General features: G+C 41.4%; 1 protein-coding gene across 1 annotated transcript; it reads right to left on the minus strand.

Annotated features, from left to right (window-relative positions):
- slc16a6b (solute carrier family 16 member 6b) lies at positions 1-16,087 on the minus strand. Its single transcript, XM_072693848.1, has 7 exons — positions 15,751-16,087; positions 12,426-12,680; positions 9,881-10,024; positions 6,728-6,856; positions 5,942-6,230; positions 4,446-5,086; positions 1-3,119 (listed from the first exon to the last, which is right to left on the minus strand). Exons 2-7 carry the CDS (start codon positions 12,661-12,663, stop codon positions 2,863-2,865), a joined length of 1,698 nt encoding a protein of 565 aa, XP_072549949.1. The 5' UTR covers positions 12,664-12,680; positions 15,751-16,087; the 3' UTR covers positions 1-2,862.
- Between the last annotated feature and the right edge of the window lie 6,541 nt (positions 16,088-22,628).

A 22,628-nucleotide genomic window follows, 5' to 3' on the forward strand; every position in this document is an offset into this window, starting at 1 on the left:
TAGCGGTTAACAGTTCTTTATTATTGTCCAGAATGATCATAATTTCTGTACATTTTGTTTTTATCAACATCATATTTTCATTTTTAATTAGTATTTCAGTTCATTTTAGATTTGGAAATAAGACCTCGCACAACTGAGCAGCTTTTTATCCAACTGAAGACAAACGGATGCAGGAAGACCCTCAAACAAGCAGCGCCTGAAGGCCGGGAAAAGCATCTGCATTTTCGGATGTCCACGGGTTCCAGACTTCGGGCAGTCATTCGGGTGGTGCACAGGAAGGACTGTAGATAAACGCTCAGATAGCGCTGGTCGAACTGCAGTACTGCGCTTGTATCACCAGATGGCGCCAGAACACAGAAACCTCGGCGTGCTCACAAAACCACACACCCCTACAATCACCAGCTCAGTTTATTCTATTTGAAATAATACTCTAATTGCAGTAGTTGCAGCATTTAAAGGCAGATTCTACATTATTGTTTGGTTTCATTACACAAAAAATAAAAATTAAAAAAGGAAATCAGATGCCCAAAATGAAAACAGACAGATGAACTACAGTGCAATCGTAACATCAGATCTGTTCAAGTCTTACAGGTGAAGAACTAGACTTTACTGATTTACGTGTTTTCTTCCTCTTTTCCATTCAGATTGTTTCTCGCTCGTAATTTATTCGTGTATTCAAGTTTTCTAATGAATGAAAATAAATACAATTAAATACATTTACACTCAATGACGACTGGATCATCCGCTCGTTGTAATGCAGCGAGTTTTGGCGTAGCGACGAGGTCCGCTGTTCATTCATTAAAACCTTTTCTTTTATAAAAACAAATATCTGCTACATTCGCTCTCCTCTGTCCTTCATACACAAGCCTTCTCACGAAAAACCTCTTTCCGAAACCTGGAAGACCTGGAGGCAACACGACCCCTCACACCTCCAGCGGAGGCTGCAGCCCGAGGCTAACGTTAGCTCCGCTAGCTTCTCAGGGGAAATGCCAGTTCCACCTTAAATGACACCGCAGTCCGTTAGATAGCCGTTAAGGCGGCAGGGCGGCTGGCTGTAACTGCGGCGCTATTTAAGGTGGAACGGAAATTCCACTAAGAAGCTAGGTAGCTAGCGAAAACTAAGCTAGCCGTTCAAACGCCCTCCTCGGTTAAAAAGAAGCCGGGTTTCCATTAAATACTAATGGATAAACCATGAACAGGCAAAACACGCCCTGGTGTGAACAAGTACACAGGTATTTACCTCAAAGAAAACATTAGTATAGTCTGTAATCGCTGGATAATGAGGCCTATGCTAAGCTAACAGAAATAAACAGTGAGATTATTTCACAAAGCCACCGAACAGCAGAGTTCTCCGAGGTTTTTCATTTGGTCCAAATAAAAGAAAAATAAACTAAAAGTGTTGAGAAAACGAGGCACCGAAAAGGGGATTGCGAAGGTCCTTCTTTGGGGAGAATCGTTCAAGTTAAATGTGCATCAAGTTAAGTACATCATTTCCACATGAATAATACAGAACATCTGTGTTTGTGTGAATAAAGTTATATAAAAGAAAGTTCTGTAACATAAAAAAACAATAATCAGTGTATTCTGTCCTTCAGAGATTTGTATAATTACAGCTACTAGATAAATAAGTGAAAGTGGAGAAAAGCCACGAGTCCAGAATGATGGACAGAGCCGTACAGGACTCTGAAATAGACCTCAGTTTTAGTCATTATTAAAATCCCGCTATCTAGAACTCCTCTCAATGCTCCCAGCGCGGGCCGTGAAGGCTAGAACGGCCTTCCTCTGAGAACTGAGAAGAAGCTCCACCACATCTCCTCAAGCTGCTGCTAACACTGGAGCTCAACACGCTTGGAGGAGACCCCTACTGCTAATGCGGTTAGGTCAGTTACAGACACCCACACTGCCTCGCTTCGTCCAGGCTGAGTGATAGGGGAAGGTGTGGGACCAGAGGGCAGTTATGCTCTCTGGGACTCCCGGTCACTAACAGATGGCTGTGGCATCACCGGGGGTCGAGCCTGCGACCTCCTGCTGGCAGAGCCAACGCCTGAACCACTGCGCCACCACTGCTGAAATCCACAAAATGCAATGCTTTGTCTTGTCCAGAGTATTTTAACCTATAAAAATAGTTTCTTTTATCTTTTCTTTTATTTATATACACGCTATATCCTTCTAATGACTGCATTCAGCTACTGTAAGCTGCACCCATTGCTGACACAGATGTGCAAATGCACACACACAGCTTGTCTAGTTCCTGTAGAGAAGAAGTACTGCCAATAGAATAGGACTCTCTGGAGCAGATCAACATCATGACCCTATCGGCTCCATGCTGCCTAATGCCAGGCGTGGGCTAGTAGAGGGGTATAAAGCCCCCCAGCATTGAGCTGTGGAGCAGTGGAGGAACTGTGCTCTCTGGGATGATGGTGGTGGAGCTTCATCCAGTACTTTTGGGATGAGTTGGGGATGATGAGGTGAGGTGGTGATCATCATCCAACAGCCTGACCTCACGAACACTCTTGTTGCTGAATGCAATCAAATCCTCACAGCTCCAAAATCTAACACTCTAAATCTTGTACTACTCCAACGAATGATCAAGTGTCCCAATTCTTTTGTCCATGTAGTGTGTATATCATTGTGAATGGGAGCTTTGGGAGTTAGGAGGATTTGACATCAACAGAAATATCTGATTACATCAACACAGTTTTGTCTCTGAGTTTAATTTCTCTCAGCGATGGTGCTGATGTATTTTATTTTTTGTTGTTTTTTAGTTCATGTGGAAATAATGCACACACTGCAGTCAAGTAAATTCAACACACTCTCTGTGTGTGTGTGTGTGTGTGTGTGTGTGTGTGTGTGTGTGTGTTTTCAGACTGCTGCTGAATCCATCTGGCTCTTGGAAGGGCTGCTTTCCACAGCCAGGTCCACCTCCAGGAAGTCTGCGGGTGTATCCTCACTGTGTGTGTTTTCCTGTTTCTCCTCCTGCGTCACACTCTTCCTCCGGCAGGTGCACAGTCCTAATTTGGTGGGTCGCACCAATCCCAGAAACAGTGCCCCCACGCCCACGCCGGCCGCGCTGGTGTAGAAGGCCGAGCCGTAATTCAGCGTAAGGTCCACTAATGCTCCTGTAAACACACACACTCAGGTTCAGTACTGTAAGTGGGCTTCCAGTGTCTACACTCTTAAAAAGGGGTTCCTCAGCAAAGGCAGTGGTTCTACAGAGAACCATAACAACTGAAAAATCATTTGAAAGCTGAAATGGTTCTTGTTTAAAGAGGTTGTCTCTTGTAGGGCTGGGCGATATATACCAAATACATTGTATCACAATACTGTTTTGACATTTTTACGATACACAATATAAGATATTTAGATACAAATAAAATGCAAAAGAAGCCCCAGATTTGATCAAAATTCTCAGTACAGTGATTTTAATTCTGCACATCCGACTAAACAACACTAATGATGGAGTTATGTAATAACTAAAAGTGTGGGAGAAGGACCACAGCATACCCCTCCTCTCAGTACTACGCATCCTATAAAACCACTTCTCTCCCCTCCTCATGCCGAAAATTTACCGCCCCAGCTCCTCCTTGTACTTCCACTTATGTTTAATCTCAGCTTGGCAACAAAAAAAGGGAGGAGGTCTGGTTTCGGGTCTCATAACTTCAAAGCTCAAGTTTCTCGGGTTCCCTTTCCTTGCCTCAGCCAAACAAGCGTGGTCTGAAACCCGCAAAATGCTCTTTGTGAATTAAATAGCTTGTCAGTGTTGTACTGACGATATCCATGATACACTCCGAAAATAATATTGTTGATCATGATAACGATACATCACCACCATATTGCCCAGCTCTAAGCGGTTGGATGTGGTTCTTTAAATAATAATATATCACCAAAATGGGTTCCAGTATTGCTACGAATCAAAGAACCTATTTTTGATAAGTGTTTAAGAGCCATTCCAGTGATATACCAATTCCCCAAAATGTAGACAGTAACTAAACACACTGTTTGTGTTTACTTGTTTGAAGTTTACTGATGGAAATAACAAGCAATGTAAGCTTATGTGTTCAGAGGTGTTCAGTAATCTCTTAACAGGCTTGCTTATGTGGTTTCAGACACTGTAGGACTGTCATCTAATACTATTTCTCATTGGGAGATTTCTAAAAATTATAAACATTTCTGGCTTATTTTAGGTTATTGTCTCTATTTAAAACAATCTTATTCTATTGGTAGATCAGGTTTCAATAGGATAAGCCTTATTAAATGACTCAAAACAATTAGAAACATCAATAAATATATTGTCTTACTCATGTGATCTCGTAACAAGAAATATTATATATGACACTTGATTAAAGGTGTTCTCACTTGCCAAGGTAAGGACACTACATCTCAGCTGATCGACTACATTTCCGTGTTAAAGGGACTTTCTGAAAGAAAGAAAGAAAGTGTTTTACCTGCTAGCGGTGGTCCAGCCAGCCCAGCGAAGCTCTGGATAAAAACGTAAACCCCGACAGCTGACGACATCCTCTCGATGCCCACCACATCGTCCTCGGCCAGCATGGGGATGTGGGTGGAGCCCACGGTGCCGAACAGGAAGCCGCAGGCGGCGCAGCAGCAAGCCAGCCCCCAGAACTCGGAGACGGCAGTGAATAGCGCCAGCACCAGGCTCAGCAGCGCCGTGCAGATCAGCAGGATGTAGATTTTCCGGATCGGCCGGCGGTTCAGTACCCAACCGATGGAGAGGCGTCCGAATATTTCTGCCACAGCCATCGTGGACAGCATGTAGGTAGCTTGATTGCGCTCCAGTCCGCAGCTAACGCTCAGATCGATTATGTAGAGCTGAGGGGCGAAAAAGCCCAGTGTGGCGAAGAGGCCGAAGAGCGAGTAGCAGATAAAGCTGCAGTCCCTGAGCACGGAGAAGTCCAGCAGCTTCGGTCGAGCCTCCCGAGGTACCTGCTCCTTCTGCTCCAGCTGCTTTGTGGGCTGTTTCAGAGGAGTTGAAGGAAGGGGTGGTGGTTCCACCTCCTCTCGTACCTCCTGCAGCTCCAGTTCTGTGGTTTGTTCTGAGCCTCTCTCTGCTGCGTTCCGACTCGGGCTGCACAATACAAACACAACGCCACATTACAGCTGTACGTCTGCATGTAGTGACTGTGGTATATCTTCCCATTAGAACCTGCTAATTGTGTCACAGATACTGATTAGAGATGGGAATTTCAGTCACATTTGATAATGATTATAACAATTATTACAATAATAACCTCTCACTGGATCTGTTTTCAGCTCAGCTAACATGGCTAGACTTCTTCCTTCCCCTTAGGCCTCCTTATAGCTGGATAACAGTGAGTGTGACGAGTTAGTCACATGTGTGACTAAATAATGCAAATGAAGTTTATATGGTCTCCAACCCTGCTTCTGGAGAGATACACTATATGGACAAGTGTGTTAGTGTTACTCATCACCTCATCCCCAACTCCCCAACTCATCCAAAAGTATTTGATGGAGCACCAGGTGATGATGGTGGTGTTTCTTGTAGTCATTAATTAAAGACTCAGATATGTTTCTTCATTTCTTAGTTTAATATAGTCAGAAATTAAATGAATAAATCTAGTTAAATAGCGCTTTACTAAACAACAGGGTTAAGCTTCTAACTCTTAACTATCATATACGACTGTCGGTTCTCAATTGTAAAATTCAGTTTTCAATCAATGTAAAGTCTTTATTGTAAATACTGTTGGATCATAGTGGAGCTGTTTTTGTGGTTTCTGTTAATTAGCTCAGATATTTCCAGAAATTCTGTAGAACTTTAAAATCAGACAAAGTATACATCACTCATACTCTACCTGAATTTTATTAATTATACCATTAATTATGTATACAACAGACTTCTGCGATACCAGTACTGCAAAACCGATGTCAGGTTATTAACAAACAATACACTGTGCAGTCCTACCTCTGACCCTCAGCCAGGTTTGATCTAGAGGAGGAGATGGACTGCACCCCGGAGTCCACAGAGCTGAAGGAGGTTCTGGTGAACTCATTCTCCTGCTCGTATTTGGCTTCAGGTTGTTTGAGGGGAGACTGAGGCCCCTCCTCCTCCTCGTCCTCCTCTGGAGAAGTGGGCTGAGGCTGGATGATGATGGGTTTGAGCAGCGCTCCAAAGGCAATGAGTGACGCCTGCATGAGCCCAATGACAACCAGACAGTTCCTCCAGCCGACATGAGCTTTCAGGATGCTCAGGGCTGCAGGGTGGGAGACAAAGAGCAGCAGTGTGAAACATGAACAGTGCTTTGGGATTATTTTCAACAGGGAAACTGTCCTTTAACTGCACACAGGTTTAAACGAATAAAAGTACGGGACAAAGGGATTTCATAAATATTCAAAACTATGATGCAACACAATTGATGTTGCTCGGTCATCTGATGAGAGAATAATCACTAGGTAAATTCATTAACAGTGCAGCTTAATAAATACACTGTACAGCCAACTGTTTATGGACACCCCTATGAATGAATGCATTCAGCTACATTAGACTGCACTCATTGCTGATACAGCTCGTCTAGTCCCTGTCGAGACGTACTGCCAATAGAATAGAACTCTGTCCTAGGGCTAGAGGGGTATAAAAGCACAGCATTGAGCTGTGGAGCAGTGGAAGAACTGTGTTCTCTGAAATGATAGTGGTGGAGCTCCATCCAGTATTATACATTACAGATATTAGCACCGTGGCTGAGGGTGTTACCTGGAGTCAAAGCGAAGAGGGAGAAACATTCTCCAGTCGAGGCGACGGATGTGACGAGCGAGCGGCGCTTGTTGAAGTACTGCGAGAGGATGGTGACTGTAGGCAGGAAAGTGAGGCAGTAGCCCAGGCCTGTAAACAAACAGCACAAAGGATAACAGCCACTGGCGCCCTCTACTGACACAGGCTCAGGCCAGGCTGCTGGGGCTAAAGCACGGCATGCACCAAGCCGCTGGCTTCCACAGGACCCGGTGAGCACAATTCTGAAAGAAAACTGCAATTAGGAGACAAAAAAGGAGACAAGAAAAAACAAAGAAATTGTTGGATTAAGTGCTCTAATATTTGGGGAAAGCTAGCAGTGCGTAGCGCATGACATTGATTGCATTCATAGACATAAATAAAGAAAAATAAAAGCAAAACAAATGTCCGGTGCTATTTTTTACAGGATGAAAAATGTTTGATATTAACGCATTAAAAACTGTGCAGCCTCTTTCATCACTGTGGTAAAGGTCAGTCAAATCTGCACAGGCATATTACAACACAGATCATCCTGTTATAAGTATAAGCCGTGGAATCGTGACTCGGCCAATTCTGTAAACAAACGGTGGTCAGATCAGTCGGAGCACTGCTTGGATTCCCTCTCAGTACCTTCAAGAAAAATTGTGAATTATATTGATTTATTTCAATCACAGTTAGACTGTTTCAAAGGCACACATTGCACTTGTGCAGTGACTCAGCAGAAAGAGGACAGTGGGAAACAGGAGTAAAGCTGGGATTATATTTTTCAGTATCCTCAATGAATTACTCAGTATCCCCAATTAATTATTCAGTATCCTCAATTGATTATTCAGTATCCTCAATGAATTACTCAGTATCCCCAATTAATTATTCAGTATCTATTATGAATTATTCAGTATCCTTAATTTGATTATTCAGTATCCTCAATTCATTATTCAGTATCTATTATGAATTATTCAGTATCCTCAATTGATTATTCAGTATCCTCAACTGATTATTCAGTATCCTGAATTGATTATTCAGTATCCTCAATGAATTACTTAGTGCCCTCAATTAATTATTCAGTATCTATTATGAATTATTCAGTATCTTCTATTATGAATTATTCAGTATCCTCAAATAATTATTCAGTATCTATTATAAATTATTCAATATCCCCAAATACTTATTTAGTATCTATTATGAATTATTTGGTATCCTCAAATAAATATTCAGTATCTATTATGAATTATTCAGTATTCTCAATTAATTACTCAGTATCCTCAAATAATTACTCAGTATCTATTATGAATTATTCAGTATCCTCAATTAATTATTCAGTATCTACTATGAATGATTCAGTATCTACTATATTTTATTTGTATCCATTATTAGTCATTATCCACCATGAATTTTTCAGTAACCACTACTAGACGTTAGCACTGTTTTAAAGAAACAAGAACATAGAAACAATTCACACACACACACACACACACACACACACATAAATACATACACATATACAGTGAGTCCAAGAAGTATTTGATCCCTTGCTGATTTTCTTCGTTGGCCCACTAATAAAGACATGATCATTCTATACTTTTAATGGTAGATGTATTCTTACATGGAGAGACAGAATATTAAAAAGAAAATCCAGAAAATAAATCTAAGGAATATATATTAATTGATTTGTATTTCATGGAGTGAAATAAGTATTTGATCCCTTAGTATTCATTAGCAGTTCTGGCTTTTACAGACCAGTTAGACACTCCCAATCAACTTGTTACCTGACCTGAAGCCACCTGTTCTCACTAATCACTTGTGTGAAAAACACCTGTCCACAGAATCAGACAGATCACACAGATTTCAAGTCTCCAACATGGGTAAAACCAAAGAGCTGTCACAGGACCTCAGAGTCAGAATTGTTGACCTTCACAAAGCTGGAATGGGCTACAAAAAGATTAGTAAGGTGTTGGATGTGAAAGTAACAACTATTGGTGCAATTATCAGAAAGTTTAAAGAGTATAACATGACAATCAACAGACCTCGGCCCGGTGCTCCAAAGAAGATTTCGCCTCGTGGGGTGGCAATGATGCTGAGAACAGTCAGAAATCGTCCTGCAACCACTCGGCAGGAGTTAGCAAATGACCTGAAGGCAGCTGGGACCACAGTTTGCAAGGAAACAATTGGCAACACTTTGCGCAACAATGGATTCACATCCTGCAGTGCCCGAAAGGTACCCCTGCTGAAGAGAGCACATGTGGAGGCGCGCCTCAAGTATGCCAATGATCATTTGAAAGATGAACCAAGTTATTGGGAGAAGGTTTTGTGGTCAGACGAGACCAAAATTGAACTTTTTGGCCTCAACTCCACCCGCCATGTGTGGAGGAAGAAAAATGCTGCCTATGACCCCAAGAACACTGTGCCCACCGTCAAGCATGGAGGTGGAAGCATAATGTTTTGGGGGTGTTTCTCTGCCAAGGGTACAGGGCTACTTCACCGCATCACTGGGAAGATGGATGGAGCCATGTACCGCACAATCCTGAGGGACAACCTCCTCCCCTCTGCCAGGGATCTGAAAATGGGCCGTGGTTGGGTCTTCCAACATGATAACGACCCTAAACATACAGCAAAGGCAACAAAGGATTGGCTCAAGAAAAATCACATTAAGGTCATGGAGTGGCCCAGCCAGTCGCCAGACCTCAATCCGATCGAAAATCTATGGAGGGAGCTGAAGGTCAGAGTTGCCAAGCGACAGCCCACCAACCTTCATGATTTAGAGAGGATCTGCAAAGAAGAGTGGGCCAAAATTCCCCCTGGTGTGTGTGCTAAACTTGTGGTTAACTACAACAAACGTCTCACCGCTGTGCTTGCAAACAAAGGCTTTGCCACTAAGTATTGAGTGTGTTTGGCAAGAGGGATCAAATACTTATTTTCCTCATTGAAATACAAATTAATTAAAATATATTCTTTAAAATTATATTCTGGATTTTTGTCTTGATATTCTGTCTCTCCATGTTAGAATATATCTACCATTAAAAGTGCAGAAGGATAGTGTCTTTATTAGTGGGCAAACAAAGAAAATCAGCAAGGGATCAAATACTTCTTGGACTCACTGTACACACATCATACAACAAGTACCATACCCAGAACAAGTACCTGAGACAAGGCCCACAGTGATGTACATCTGGTTGATGGAGTGTGTGAAAGCTGTGCTGATGGTCCCCAGGCTGATCAGGAAACCACCAAACATTACCACTGGCCTGCATCCGAAGCGGTTACTCAGCACTGTGGATAACGGGGCTGTAGAGAAAAACAACACAAATATCGTCAATATACACGATTAATTGATCCAGTATGAATCTGCTGGGTGTGTCGTTTGATTGTAATAACTCTGGAGTGATTTCCTTCAGAATAAAACAGCTATTTTAAGGGGATTTGGAGAAATTACAGACTGTTTATCCCACAGTCAATTTCCAAGCTTATTCCACACATTACACTGAAGTACCAACCCTGGTAAACCTAACCCACCAGTGCTCAGGAAAATTACTTTCAGAGTCAAATTCAGAGCAGTGTGTGTGCAGCACTGTGCTGCTCTCGGTGCACTGAGGTCATCCAGGCCTATCACTTGCAAGTTTCATTCTGGATAAGCCCTCGTTACCTCTGGCCTTCTGAGTGATTAACTGTGTTTGCACAGGGAAAGCTGCTGCTTTCAGCTCCTTTCAGCTGGAAGAATGTGTGTCTGTGCACAGAAACATGACGCAACATAAAGCTTTGTCACAAAAAAGAGGCAGAGTTCTAGTCTGCGCTGACAACAGCCGGGCCTTCGCCCAGTCCAACTCAGCACATACATTTACATACAGACATCATAACTTTTTTCGCATGGACTTTTCATTACCCCTAACTATTTTATTATTATTATCATTATCATTATCATTATTATTATTATTATTATTATTATTATTAATAATAATAAGGTGAACTAAGCAGATGTGGGCTACTTCTTGGCAGACATACCAGCGAATACCGTTTGAACAGGGGTGCCCAAACTTTTGCTAAGACTGCATGCATGGGAAAAAGCTAGAGGCTCGTTATTAGCCTTGTGGGAACATAATGGATCACATGACACTTCAGCAATATAACCGGCTGAGATGTATTTGCACCCAGCTTTTATAACAGCATGAGCTCACCGTCCTGAGAAAACACTTTCTTTATGACCTATTTCCAAATGTGCTCCACATTAATGGAAAAACGGCTGCGTCTCAATCCAGACTGCTGTGTGTGGAGCCCTTCTGCTTAGGGGTCTTATTATTCACATACTGCAAACGTGGAGACGAGCAGTGATGCTTTAAATCTGATGGACGATGTAATTTACTTGATTAATTTATTTATTTTTGTTTACAAATAATAACTATTTTTTTTTAGTTATGCTGACGGTCAGTTTTCAGTACATTTTCAGTACATCAGTACATTGAAGTTTAGAACGCTGGCTGTATGACGCAGATAATCATTAAAGGGCCCATATCCTTAATTTAAGAACATTTTCAATCCTAGAAAAAAATAAACAAATATATTTTTTGCATTTAAGTCTACTTATGATATTTAAAACAGTTATAATTTTAGATATAATATCATTTTATTGTAGATAAGCTCTGTTCTGGCTACCTTGTGCTGTGCCTCATTAACACAGAACCCGGAGGAGCTGTATGTGTGAATGCAAATGTCTGGATCAGTTGTACATTACCCTGAGTTTACCCTGTCAGCCCCCAGTACAAAGGACACAGGAACATCTCGGGCTCACATGTGAAAACGGTTGAAATGTAACTTGCGTGTGAACAGGCGAGGCTGACCTCCTGGAGTCCAAACTAATCATGGGGGAGCAGCATTTAGCTGCGTGTAACTGGAACAGACTGCATGAAAGTCTTAGATCGCCCCGAATTAAGAAATATTTAAATCTGGGTTACTTTTCTTTTTTCTTGGGCCTATGATTGAGCTCTGGATTTTGCACTTTACATTTTAAGCTATTTTTAACTTTCTTTTAATTATTTTATATTTTTAATTTAAAACATTTTATTTCTTTGGTCTTCATTTTCTGTTTATTAAATTGTAACTTTTCTAAGGTGCTAGATCTCAGGAATGTCTTTTATTTTTCTTTATGTGAAGCACTCTGTATTGCCACTGAGTTTGAAAGGTGCTATACAAATAAACCCCTCTTGCCTTGCCATGCCTCCTGTAGGCTGAATAGGCAGCTATGTTTAGGTGTGTTGGTTTTTGTGACATCACAAAAACAACAGATTCAAAACATAGAGTAAAATCCATATAAGGCTGAACAGACTGGGGGAGTGTCTTCAATTTCAAGATACTTGGTTTTTCATAAGATAAACCTTTTCATGTTAGCAAGTGCTCCACTATGTGGGATATTCCTAAATATTTTTTTCCAAAATGAGCAGAATTATTATTACTACAACTAATAATAATAATACCAATAATAATAATAGTCCAATAATAGTTAATTATCTAGCACGTATCAGTTTGCACACTGTCAGATGTTGTAGTTACAAAAAGGAATAATACTAAAAATACTTTATCATTCTCAAAAAGATTGAATTTGATCTTTATCTTTATCGTTTTATGAGCCTAATACAGCTGCTGATTTCTAAGCTTTGTGCTAATGAAAGTGAAAGTGCTGGGCAGCGTGTCTGACCTGTGAAGGTCATCACAAAGACACAGATGGAGACGATCCAGGACACTCGGCTGTTGGACTCTTCAAAATGGTTTGTAAAGTCCTGCAGGAAGATGCCGAAGATTTTGATGATGCCATAGGTGAAGACCTCTGTGAAGAAGAAGGCCATGGCCACGGCCCAGCCCCAGCCTCCATCAGGAACCTGCGGGTACACGTTGGCGCTCATACACGCCCGCATTGTGGGCATCTGTCCCTTCATGGCTCAAAGATTCCTGTCTGAAAAACAAAATATGAGGTTTGTAGTAACTCAGTTCACTCAGTTCCAGGATCAGACAGACTTGTGTTTTCTGGGTGGTTTTACTCCACAGTTCACACTCTGGAGCTGCCGTGTTTCAGAGCGTTTATGCTCATGCTTGAACACAGCGGCAAAAACAAAGGAACGGAACTGGACCTGGCTTAAAGTAGCAGATACCAGATCCATTAATAGTAACTTATCTTCATGAAAAGGAAATAAAGTCAATCACCCTTTTGTTCCTGTGCTAAAGCAGAAGTTCTGTTACTGAAGGACGGGGTCAGACATGCACATCACTGCCTGTTGTAACAGCAAACACAGCAGGCCTGTAGCAGATTTTGCCTCTGATAGCAGCAGAGTTTATTCCTCTCAGCCTCAGGTTGACCCGCTGTGAGTGAGCACCTACTTTGGACGTCTTTAGATTAGTGTGGACAGCTGCCAGCTTAGCCTTAATGAAGGAGTAAAGTAAACACTGCACAGCCTTCACACATACCACTGCACGGCTTTAAAGACCTACACAGCTTTAAAGACCTACACTATATGGACACAGTTACTGGGCATTGAGACACTGCTCATTCACTGCTTCTTCTGAAATCAAGGGGATTAAAGAGCTGATCCTGCTTTTGTTGGAGTAACTGTCTCTACTGTCCAGAGAAGACTTTCTACTAGATTCTGGAGGAGCCACCCCACCTCATCATCCCCAAGTCCTCAACTCATCCCAAAAGTATTAGATTTAGCAGCAGCATCATATCCAGATATGATATGTATCACCATGCAGGGGTTAGGAGGCAGTATCCTGTTATATATTCTGATTCTGTAAACAGGGTGATGTAACTGTCAGAGTAGAAAAACACAGTCATACACATTGTGGGCCCTATGTTAGAGATCTTAGACCTGCCATCATCTGCGCACCGAGCAGCTTCATTTAGGGTGTGTCCTTGCTAATGTAACAATGGGGAAAGTACGCCTTGCGCGGCTCAAAACACGCAAAAGACATGTACTGAGTCTCTTAATTAATCAGGGGTGTGTTTTGGTCGTAAAATGCAATAAACCAATCAGCAAGGCCCTCGCCAAGACAGCAATGAAGGTCTGACTGTTGACGTCTGCCTAGGTTGTTTTCAGAAAGTGGAGCACCTGCGTTTTCTGTTGCCAAGATAGCAATATGCCAGAAATTGACCTGAACACACCTCATTTCGAGACCACAGAGCCCATCAGCAGCGTTGCTATTTAAACGACGCAGGCGGAATATATGAAAATAGACTGTTCGGCAGGGTTTAAGATAGCAATGAGCATCGCGACCCACCTTGCGAAGGGTGTAAGATAGGGCCCTTAATCTGAGTAAAGGGAAAGGTTTACTTTTTATACAACCAGAACAGTGAGACCTGACGACAGAATACAACACTGCCATCTAGTGGTCAGGGTTTAAACACAACAGTAAATGAACCACTGTCTGCCACCAATCTTACTATTCACACTATTCATTAATAATCAAGACTGTGGTTTTGAGAATCGATACAGTGTTGCAATACATAATATCACCATATTTTAAAATACTGATATTTTCTCACACCCCTGGTGGCCAGTGGGGTGTAGATGAGACCCCAGGACTGAATTGTTTTGGAAGTTTTGGGAATGATGTCACTGCAGGAGGAATACATGAGAAGAGACAGAGCACGCCTTGCTCGTCCAGCAGCTGCTGTGTGAATGGACAAGGTGTTCCAGCAGGACCGGGCTGATGACCAAATAGTGTGATGGACCAGGGGGCTGACTGCAGATGATAGAGGGCCGATGCTGTTGGTACCTCATTTCTCAACTGCAACTCGTTAATAAACTCAAAGATTTGGTCATTAGTGCCAGCAGTGAGATTTCTCAGTTCAGCTCTGTCTTACAAAAATGATATTATGAGTATTTGTCTCCAGTGCTACCTGAAATCTAAACTACAAACTAAAGTACAGCTGTTTGTGTGTTTTGTTCTAGGCTTCAACATTTACTGAAAAAAACTAATATCAGAATAAACAGTGTGATAAGTAAAGGGTGTGGTGTGTGAGTGTGTGTGTGTGTGTGTGTGTGTGTGTGTGTTTAACACGTGTAACACCAACTGCAGATGACGCAAGTGAGCTGTAGCACAGTGCATTGCAGCAATAGTGATGGGAAGATCCGATTCAATGTACCGAACCGATTCTTTCTAACTGTCGCGCTGTCAGTTTCAGTGAATCCAACATTTGATTCACTGATTCATTTGAACTTCTCCACGAGTCACCTTTATTCTCTTTGTCGTTAAATATTTTAAGTTTTAGTTATAATAAATAGTATCCAATATATTAAATGAAATATGTATTTAGCAACTATATACACTTACCAACACATTTTCGCATTAGTTTTAATTTCCAATGTATAAATATGTATTTTTAACATAATAAATTAAATTTAAATAATAATTATGTTAATGTTAAAACTGTAAAATATAAAACAACTATATTAGAGAAAACTATTCAAGGCATATTAATACATTTTTATAGAAACACTGAAACATGAAACATTAAAACAATTTCTCAAAATAAACAAAAAACAAAATTGTATAAATAAACAGGTACATATATAGCAGATCAAACAAAGGATTTCAAATAAATAAGACTGGATCTTATAGCTCAAATATAAAGTCGTAAAATATCTTTATAAATAAATGAGTCACTTTTGAAAGGAAGATTAGATTTAGATTAGTCCTCAGTGAATGAACAAAGCACTGTTCTGAACTTGTGAATCGGTACATCTGATTCATTGTGAAGAACCGCTTCAAACGAACGATTCGTTTGAGTCGGTTGGCTCACTGAGAACTAATGCACCCAGGAGTTCTGCTGACTGGACCACAGCTCCGAGTTTCAGCTCTTTTTGCTCGAGTTTCACCAAAAACAGGAGAATCATTTATTTGCGTTGCTAACTGAGTTGAACCAGTGAGTCGATTCTGATTCGCTAACGTTTCCTCACAGGGCTTTACAACCGGCGGATCCACATTTCCCACAGAACTGCTCGGAAGTGTGTGAGAGTTTTACTCACCGAGGAGGCGGAAAGACGCCGGGCAGCTGTCGGTGTTTCCCCGGGAAGAAACGGCAGCTTAAGTGTTTAAATGTTGGGGTTTCCTTCTAGCATCTGGACCGGTTCTCTGAGGAGAGAGAGGCGGAGAGCAGCGCTGCGAGACAGAGAGATTCAGAGTCGGGTGATCAAACGGAACCGGACCAAGACCCGACAGTGTCAATAAAACGGTTCTGTCCGTTTTCCACTCCTCTCCTCACCACATGTCCCCTCTCCGTGTCTCTCCCTGTCCCTCTCTGTCCCGGTTCTCCCGTCTCTCTCTCTCTCTCTGTCTCTGTCTCTGTCTCTCTCTCTCAATACCGGTATGAGCCGGTATGGATGCGCGTGCACGCGAACTGCTGCTGTACTGTTTAAAGTAGAGGAGGGGGAGCAGAGAGCACAGACTGGAGAAATGAGTAAATATTAAAAATATATAAATAAATAATAGGTTATATTTGATGTATTTAAATTCATTTGTTCTATATATTAAGTAGAAGATATTCGACATACTTGTATATATATATATATATATATATATATATTACTGTAATTTATCTGCTCTATATTTATTATTGTCATTAAGCCTCTCTTGCACATTTTTTCATTCTTTATTCTCGTTCTTCCTATTTATTTTTTTCTTATCTTTATTATTTAGCTTTATTATTCCTTATTATTGTATTGTATTACTGTGCTGTATTGTGTAATTGCTACCGGCAGCTAAATTTCCTTCGGGATTTTATACCAAAAATATGATTAAATAAATATATTATTAAAAGAATAACATGTTAAACGCGTGAAATAAATGATAATATATGATTCTTTTTTTTAATTATTCATTTTAAATGCCTTACTGAGCTGTTTAGTTTATATATATTTTATATAGTTTTATAAAGACTAACAAATACATTTTAAATATAGTTTAACTAAACTAAAATAATATAAATATTTATTAAATATACTATACAATACTGTACGAGCGTTGATTCTATTAAAATTAATTTTAAAAACAGCATTATTTGTTTTGTTTAAAAAAAAATAAATAATAAATAATAAAAGTCCTCCGACTCTATTAGATTATCACTGTGTTTGGGGGGTCTTTATGTTTGTGCTGATGATGATAATCACTAATTAAATGACATTAAGCTCCACACTGTAGTGGCCTAATCATTATTCTGCCTGCTGCAGTGTGTGTGTGTGTGTGTGTGTGTGTGTGTGTGTGTATGAGCGCGTGTGAGTCTGTGCCGGGTGGAACAGGTTCATTCCGGTTCTGCGCTGCTGCCTCATGGGCGCGGAGAGGAGCAGTGATGAGGGGCACAGGACCCCGAACCAGCGGTGCTTTATCAGGTCAACCCCTACACGACCACCTCACACCACGACCACGAAGCCGCTACGAGGATCAGTTTGATTGATTAGTCTGTGTGTGTGTGTGTGTGTGTGTGTGTGTGTTTACACTAAGGAAAAGCCTCGTGCTGGAGAACTGCGCGGTGACGTCACGCTCTGGCACCGCCCCTCCGCACTGCACTAACAGTTACTTTTATCAACACATTTATCTGCGTTCATTAAACCCCTTTCTTTATTGTATTAATTGTATTTGCTTTATTAATTTATCAATAATAAATGATCTATTTTATCTATAGATTTATTTGTTTATTTATTTATTTGTTTATTTCAGTGAAGCACTTTGACCTGCATTGCTGTGCAGGCCTGGTGATACACACATCCACTTTATTATCAGGCCTAATTATTCAAGTGGCTTGAAGGTTTTACACTAAGATGTTGATACATTGCTGTGAAGAGGATTTGACTGCATTCAGCCCTGAGAGCATACATAAGCATAAGTGAGGGCAGAGGTTAGTTCTGCCCCTCCAACTCCCCCCACAGCTCAGTGCTGGGGGGCTTTATACCCTGGAGTTTATACCCTAGGATTGCCAGTTGACAGAGAGGGCACTGGCAGGTGAAACTCCATCAGAGTAAGAGGAGGAACCGAGACGCAATATGGGAACCCTTCCTCCTCGGTTCGACACCGGATGAGCTACAAATTAGAAAAGTGTCTTGTAGAAAACTGGTTGTGCAGCTTAAGTGGTTCCCATTTTCAACCAGTTGCTAGGCTGTTGCAGCGTGGTCACTAGGGTGAAACTGTTTTTGCTTAGTAGGTAGGTTAGTAGGTAGTTGCTGTGGTGTTGCTAGGGGTTACTAGGTTGTTTGTATGGTACTGATAGGTGGTTACTATAGTGTTGCCAGGGGTCTGCTATGTGGTTGCTATGGTGTTGCTAGGTGGTTACTGTGGTGTGGCTCTACGCTCGTATGTGTGTGTGGACTATTGGTCAGTGCTTTTTATGGAGATTATAGCTGTGTCTGGATACTTACGGACAGGTATAGTGTAGGTGAGTGAACAGTAGGTGGGTATTTGGGTGGTCGTGCATGTTGTGCTCTATAAGAGCTGCAGAATGTAAATGACCCTTTGCACTGAAGACCATAAAACACGGCACAGTTTAGAGATCAGCTAAGATCACACTTATTGATCTCAGGTGTTTACAGCAGTGTAATATCACAAATACAGCATCTGGGAATCAATAAACAGAAAGGATAAAAACTGAAAGATAAGATAACTAAAGGGATGAGGAGGAAGTAGGGTTATAGTAAAATCTATAAATATCTATAAACAGAGTTTAATGTACAATGGGCTTCTTCTCATCAAAACCTGGTCAGACAGTATGGCCTATGAGGGAAGCTAACACAGGTTATTCTCCTCTTTTCTCAAATATTTAAGTGCAATAAAGTGTGGATTTTACATGGAAGATGATCAAAGTGCAAATAAAGAAAGATAAGATTAAGATAACCCAGCTTAAGTGAGCTACAGCACTGATACTGTCTTCAAAAGGGGGTAGCATCAGGGGTTCATTAGTACAACCTGTAGTTATAGCCAACCTCGAAGAACCATCTGACTTAATGGTTCTCTGAAGGTCAAAAAATGCTTCTCTCTGTGTGTGGAGCTCTAAGTACACTACAGGTTTTATTGGAAATCTGAACTATTGTTCATTGCATTATGAACATACATATATATACACACACATTTCTGTCTTAAATGCATTTCTGGCATAAAGTCCCAACAGCGATGTGAAAGACTAGTGGAGAGCCGGCCAAGACATGAGAGCTGTGATTGACAGTCGAGGTTATTTCACCATAGTGATTTCTTTGCATTATTTGAGCAGTTGTTTTGAGCAGTTGTTTTGAGGAGTTGTCATTTCTGCAAATAAATGCTCTAAATAGTAATATTTATATTTGGAATTTAGGGGAAATGTTTCAATGGTTTATCAAATACAACGCAAATGTTCATTTCCCCTAAACACACTGCCTATAAATATCAAAACCAGAGAAGCTGATCATGTAGGGTGGCCTCTTCATTTTTTCCAGAGCTAACATCTGAAGGTGTCCAGATACCACAGGACGCCTTCAGAGGTTTAAGGCAGGTGGCTTTAATGTCCTTATGTTTCATATATGTCAACATCAGACCAGACCGGAGGACAGTTCAGCTGGTTTGAGGATAGTAAACAGTGTAAGATGCTGTTGGATTTGCTGGTTTACCTCACCTACAACTTTCAGAGAACCCACTGTGCTGACCTCACATGTCTGCTGTAGTTATCTGATGTCCAGTGGACGTGACCGGAGGCTAGAGGCGAGGTTTGTTCAGAAATACTGCTGAGCACAAACTGCTGACAGCCTTAACTTACACTTCTCTGAAACGTCAGGTCCAGAGATCATCAGCTTGTACAGACACATGACCTCCCATGACACGCAGCCTTCATTCCACAGGAGGCCCAGTCCTTCACTGGTGGATAGGCTGCATGCCATCAAATGCACATGGATTGACCAACATATTATTAGTTATTGGGAGGTATAGACACTTGACTGCTCCCCTCAGGTAAGAGGAAATTCAGTTGGTTCAGATGATCAGAAGCGACCAAGAACCACCAAGGCTCCATGGGCTGAGAGGTCTGCCTGGCTGCAGTCCACAGAAGAGGCTCTGCTTCAAAATCAACACTTTCAAGCTGGACTACAGTTTGCAGCTCAGCCACATGGAGGTCAGATCAGGTCATTTTGGTCAGATCAGACAAATATTTTTGGTCACAGTGACCAGAGGTATGTTTGGAGGAGCGCAGGTGAGGCATTCAACTCAACAAATACTGTGCCAACTGTCAAACATGGTGCAGGTAGTGTCAGGTTCTGGGGCTGTTTTGCTGCCAGTGGAACTGGTTCCTTGCGCATAGTGGATGGAATAATGAAGAACCTCAGACCTTCAGCTAGACGTTTGACACTTGGACACAACTATCGGTTTCAACAGTGACAGTGACCCCAAACACATCAGAGGTGGAATTGATAAACAGACTAAGCTTGAAAGCTTATGCAATGGCCTTCCTATAGTCCTGACCTCAAATATGTGAACTGGGTTTAAAAGTTGGGTCTGTGCCAGGAAACAAACAAACAAACAAACAAACAGGGCACTCCAGTCCAGAGCAGCTGTAACAGCGGTCTATGTCTTGCCCTTGTGTGTTCCCTTCCTGGCCTGGACACATGCTTTATGTTTGTTTCTTGTCTCCGCCCTTAGCTCCGCCTTATTGTTAGTGTCCCCACCTGAGCCTCCTTTGTAGCTCTGCCCTCTTGTTTGTCTCAGGTGTTGCTGTTGGTCAGTTTGTAAATGTAGTCCCTTTGTTTCAGTGTTCCTGGTCTGGTCTTGTGTGCGTGTGTGTTCATGTCAGTTCATGGTTTGTTTGCTTGGCCTGTTTGTTTCTTAAGTTAGGTCGCCTTTTCAATTCCCGGTTGTTTATTTTTCTTGTGTTGGTTTTGTTTAAAGTTTGTAATTTCTTGTTTTTTTTATTTTGTTATTTATAATAAATCTTGCCTGTGTTTACGTCCGCCTCCGCCTCCGCCTCCAAGCTCCACAACTGCGACAGCAGCCTTAAATCAGGCTAATCGAATGTGATCTTTCCATCGCTGGAATAAAAAAATATGCCCAGAGCTGTGGAGCTGCTGGGAAAGTTAGTTCAGTACCCTGGACAGCGCAGAAGTAACTCCACATCCAGATCTGTTTCCGTTCCGTTCTGTTTTCCTTGGACAGATTTTCGGAGGAAATGATTGCTTACTTCACTTCTTTCAGGAAGCTTCACATTGCAGAAGTTCTTAAACTAACGTCATGCGTTTCTGACGTTAATTAGAGGTCAGGCCATGCCGCGGGACGTCGGCCCTGCCAGAAAAGAGGAAACTTTCAGGAGAAAGAGGAAAATGATAACTTTGCTCCAATTCATCAGGAGGCTGGGCAGACTGCAGGAAGTGAGTAATGCTCCTTTTCCTGAACTGGGCCGGGATCCCGGTTAAAGAGGGATATTTTTGGAATACTAGCCCCAGCCTGTAACCAGGTCATTTAGAAAAGTGCATTTAAGGTTAAACAGGAACTTCTATGATTCGCACCAAATGAAACTGTATGTTCCTGTTTAGAGTGGCTTATTAAACAAAACACTGAAATACACTTAATGTAACATCCAGTGAACCAGCGAACCCTAAATGTATTCATTATAAACTTTATTCAGTTTGAATTTATCTGTATCCACTATAAATGATTCACTATCCACTATGAATTATGAATTATTCACGATCCACTATGAATTATTCATGATCCACTATGAATTATTCATGATCCACTATGAATTATGAATGATTCAGTATCCACTATAAGTTCTGAATTATTCAGTATCCACTATGAATTATTCAGTATCTACTATGAACTATTCAGTATCCACTATGAATTATTCATGATCCACTATGAATTATGAATGATTCAGTATCCACTATGAGTTCTGAATTATTCAGTATCCACTATGAATTATTCAGTATCTACTATGAACTATTCAGTATCAACTATGAATTATGAATTATTCAGTATCCACTATAAATTATTTAGTATCCACTATGAGTTATTCAGTATACAATAGTAATTCTTTAGTATCTAATATGTATTATTCTAATAACTGTTCACTATTAAGTATGAATTGTTCATTAATTAATATAAATTATTCACTATGAAATATTAATTATCCAGAATGCTTGAATGATGAACAGTTAAGCGTCCTCTATGAATGATCTACTATGAACCTTGAATGCTCCTCTGTGCTGTAATGCAGAAACTGTCGCTCTGTGTAAATATCCTTTAGCTCTGAGGGTTTTATAACCTGGCCCAGATTACTGAGTGTCTTATCTCTGTTCTGGATGAAGGCCTGTTTGTTCTCCTGTTCTCCAGCACTGAGTACAGACTACCAGAAGAGACCTAAAGGCTCTCCTCACACTGTCACACAGTTCTGCTGGAGGAGCTGAGGAACAAAGTGCTGCTTCAAGCAAGTTAATCCACTGGCCTTCAGCTCATACATGACCTTAGACCTTTCCTCTGTTGGCCTGCGCTGCCTTGTGCTGTTTGAGCAGTTGAGCCCCACTGTGACCGACTCTGTCCACAGTCTAACTGTTTAATGATGCAGATTACTGGAGGTACAGTCTGCTGAATCACTGTGGGTGTGGAACGAATCTGAGATGGCCGATCAAATCTAAGCTAAACACACATTTTGTGCTCAGGTTGTGTGAAGAGCTGGTTCAGTCAACACTCAGAGGCGTTAGGTAAACAGAGCTGCTCTGTGTGGACTGCTGTGCACCTTCAGCACGACGTGTTCCTCCTCCTCTCACAACAGATCAACCTCAGCTGCTGCTGAGGCGCTGCAGAGGCCAGCAGCATGTCCAGGCTTCTCAGCGAGTCTGAAGTGACCGAACTCAGAGTTCCCACGTGTCCTGGAAAATCTGGAAAACCTGGGGCTATTGGCCAT

This window comes from Salminus brasiliensis, chromosome 12, assembly GCF_030463535.1.
Source record: "Salminus brasiliensis chromosome 12, fSalBra1.hap2, whole genome shotgun sequence".
Classification (NCBI taxonomy): domain Eukaryota; kingdom Metazoa; phylum Chordata; class Actinopteri; order Characiformes; family Bryconidae; genus Salminus; species Salminus brasiliensis.

What these genes read in the sequence shown, in the direction of transcription:
- slc16a6b (XM_072693848.1), bottom strand. Translation starts at nt 12,663, where the DNA reads ATGAAGGGACAGATGCCCACAATGCGGGCGTGTATGAGCGCCAACGTG. An exon ending in CTTTGTGATGACCTTCACAG is followed by an intron (nt 10,025 to 12,425) that starts GTCAGACACGCT and finishes TTTTCTCTACAG; the next exon opens with CCCCGTTATCCACAGTGCTG. An exon ending in CACTGTGGGCCTTGTCTCAG is followed by an intron (nt 6,857 to 9,880) that starts GTACTTGTTCTG and finishes GTTTGTTTACAG; the next exon opens with GCCTGGGCTACTGCCTCACT.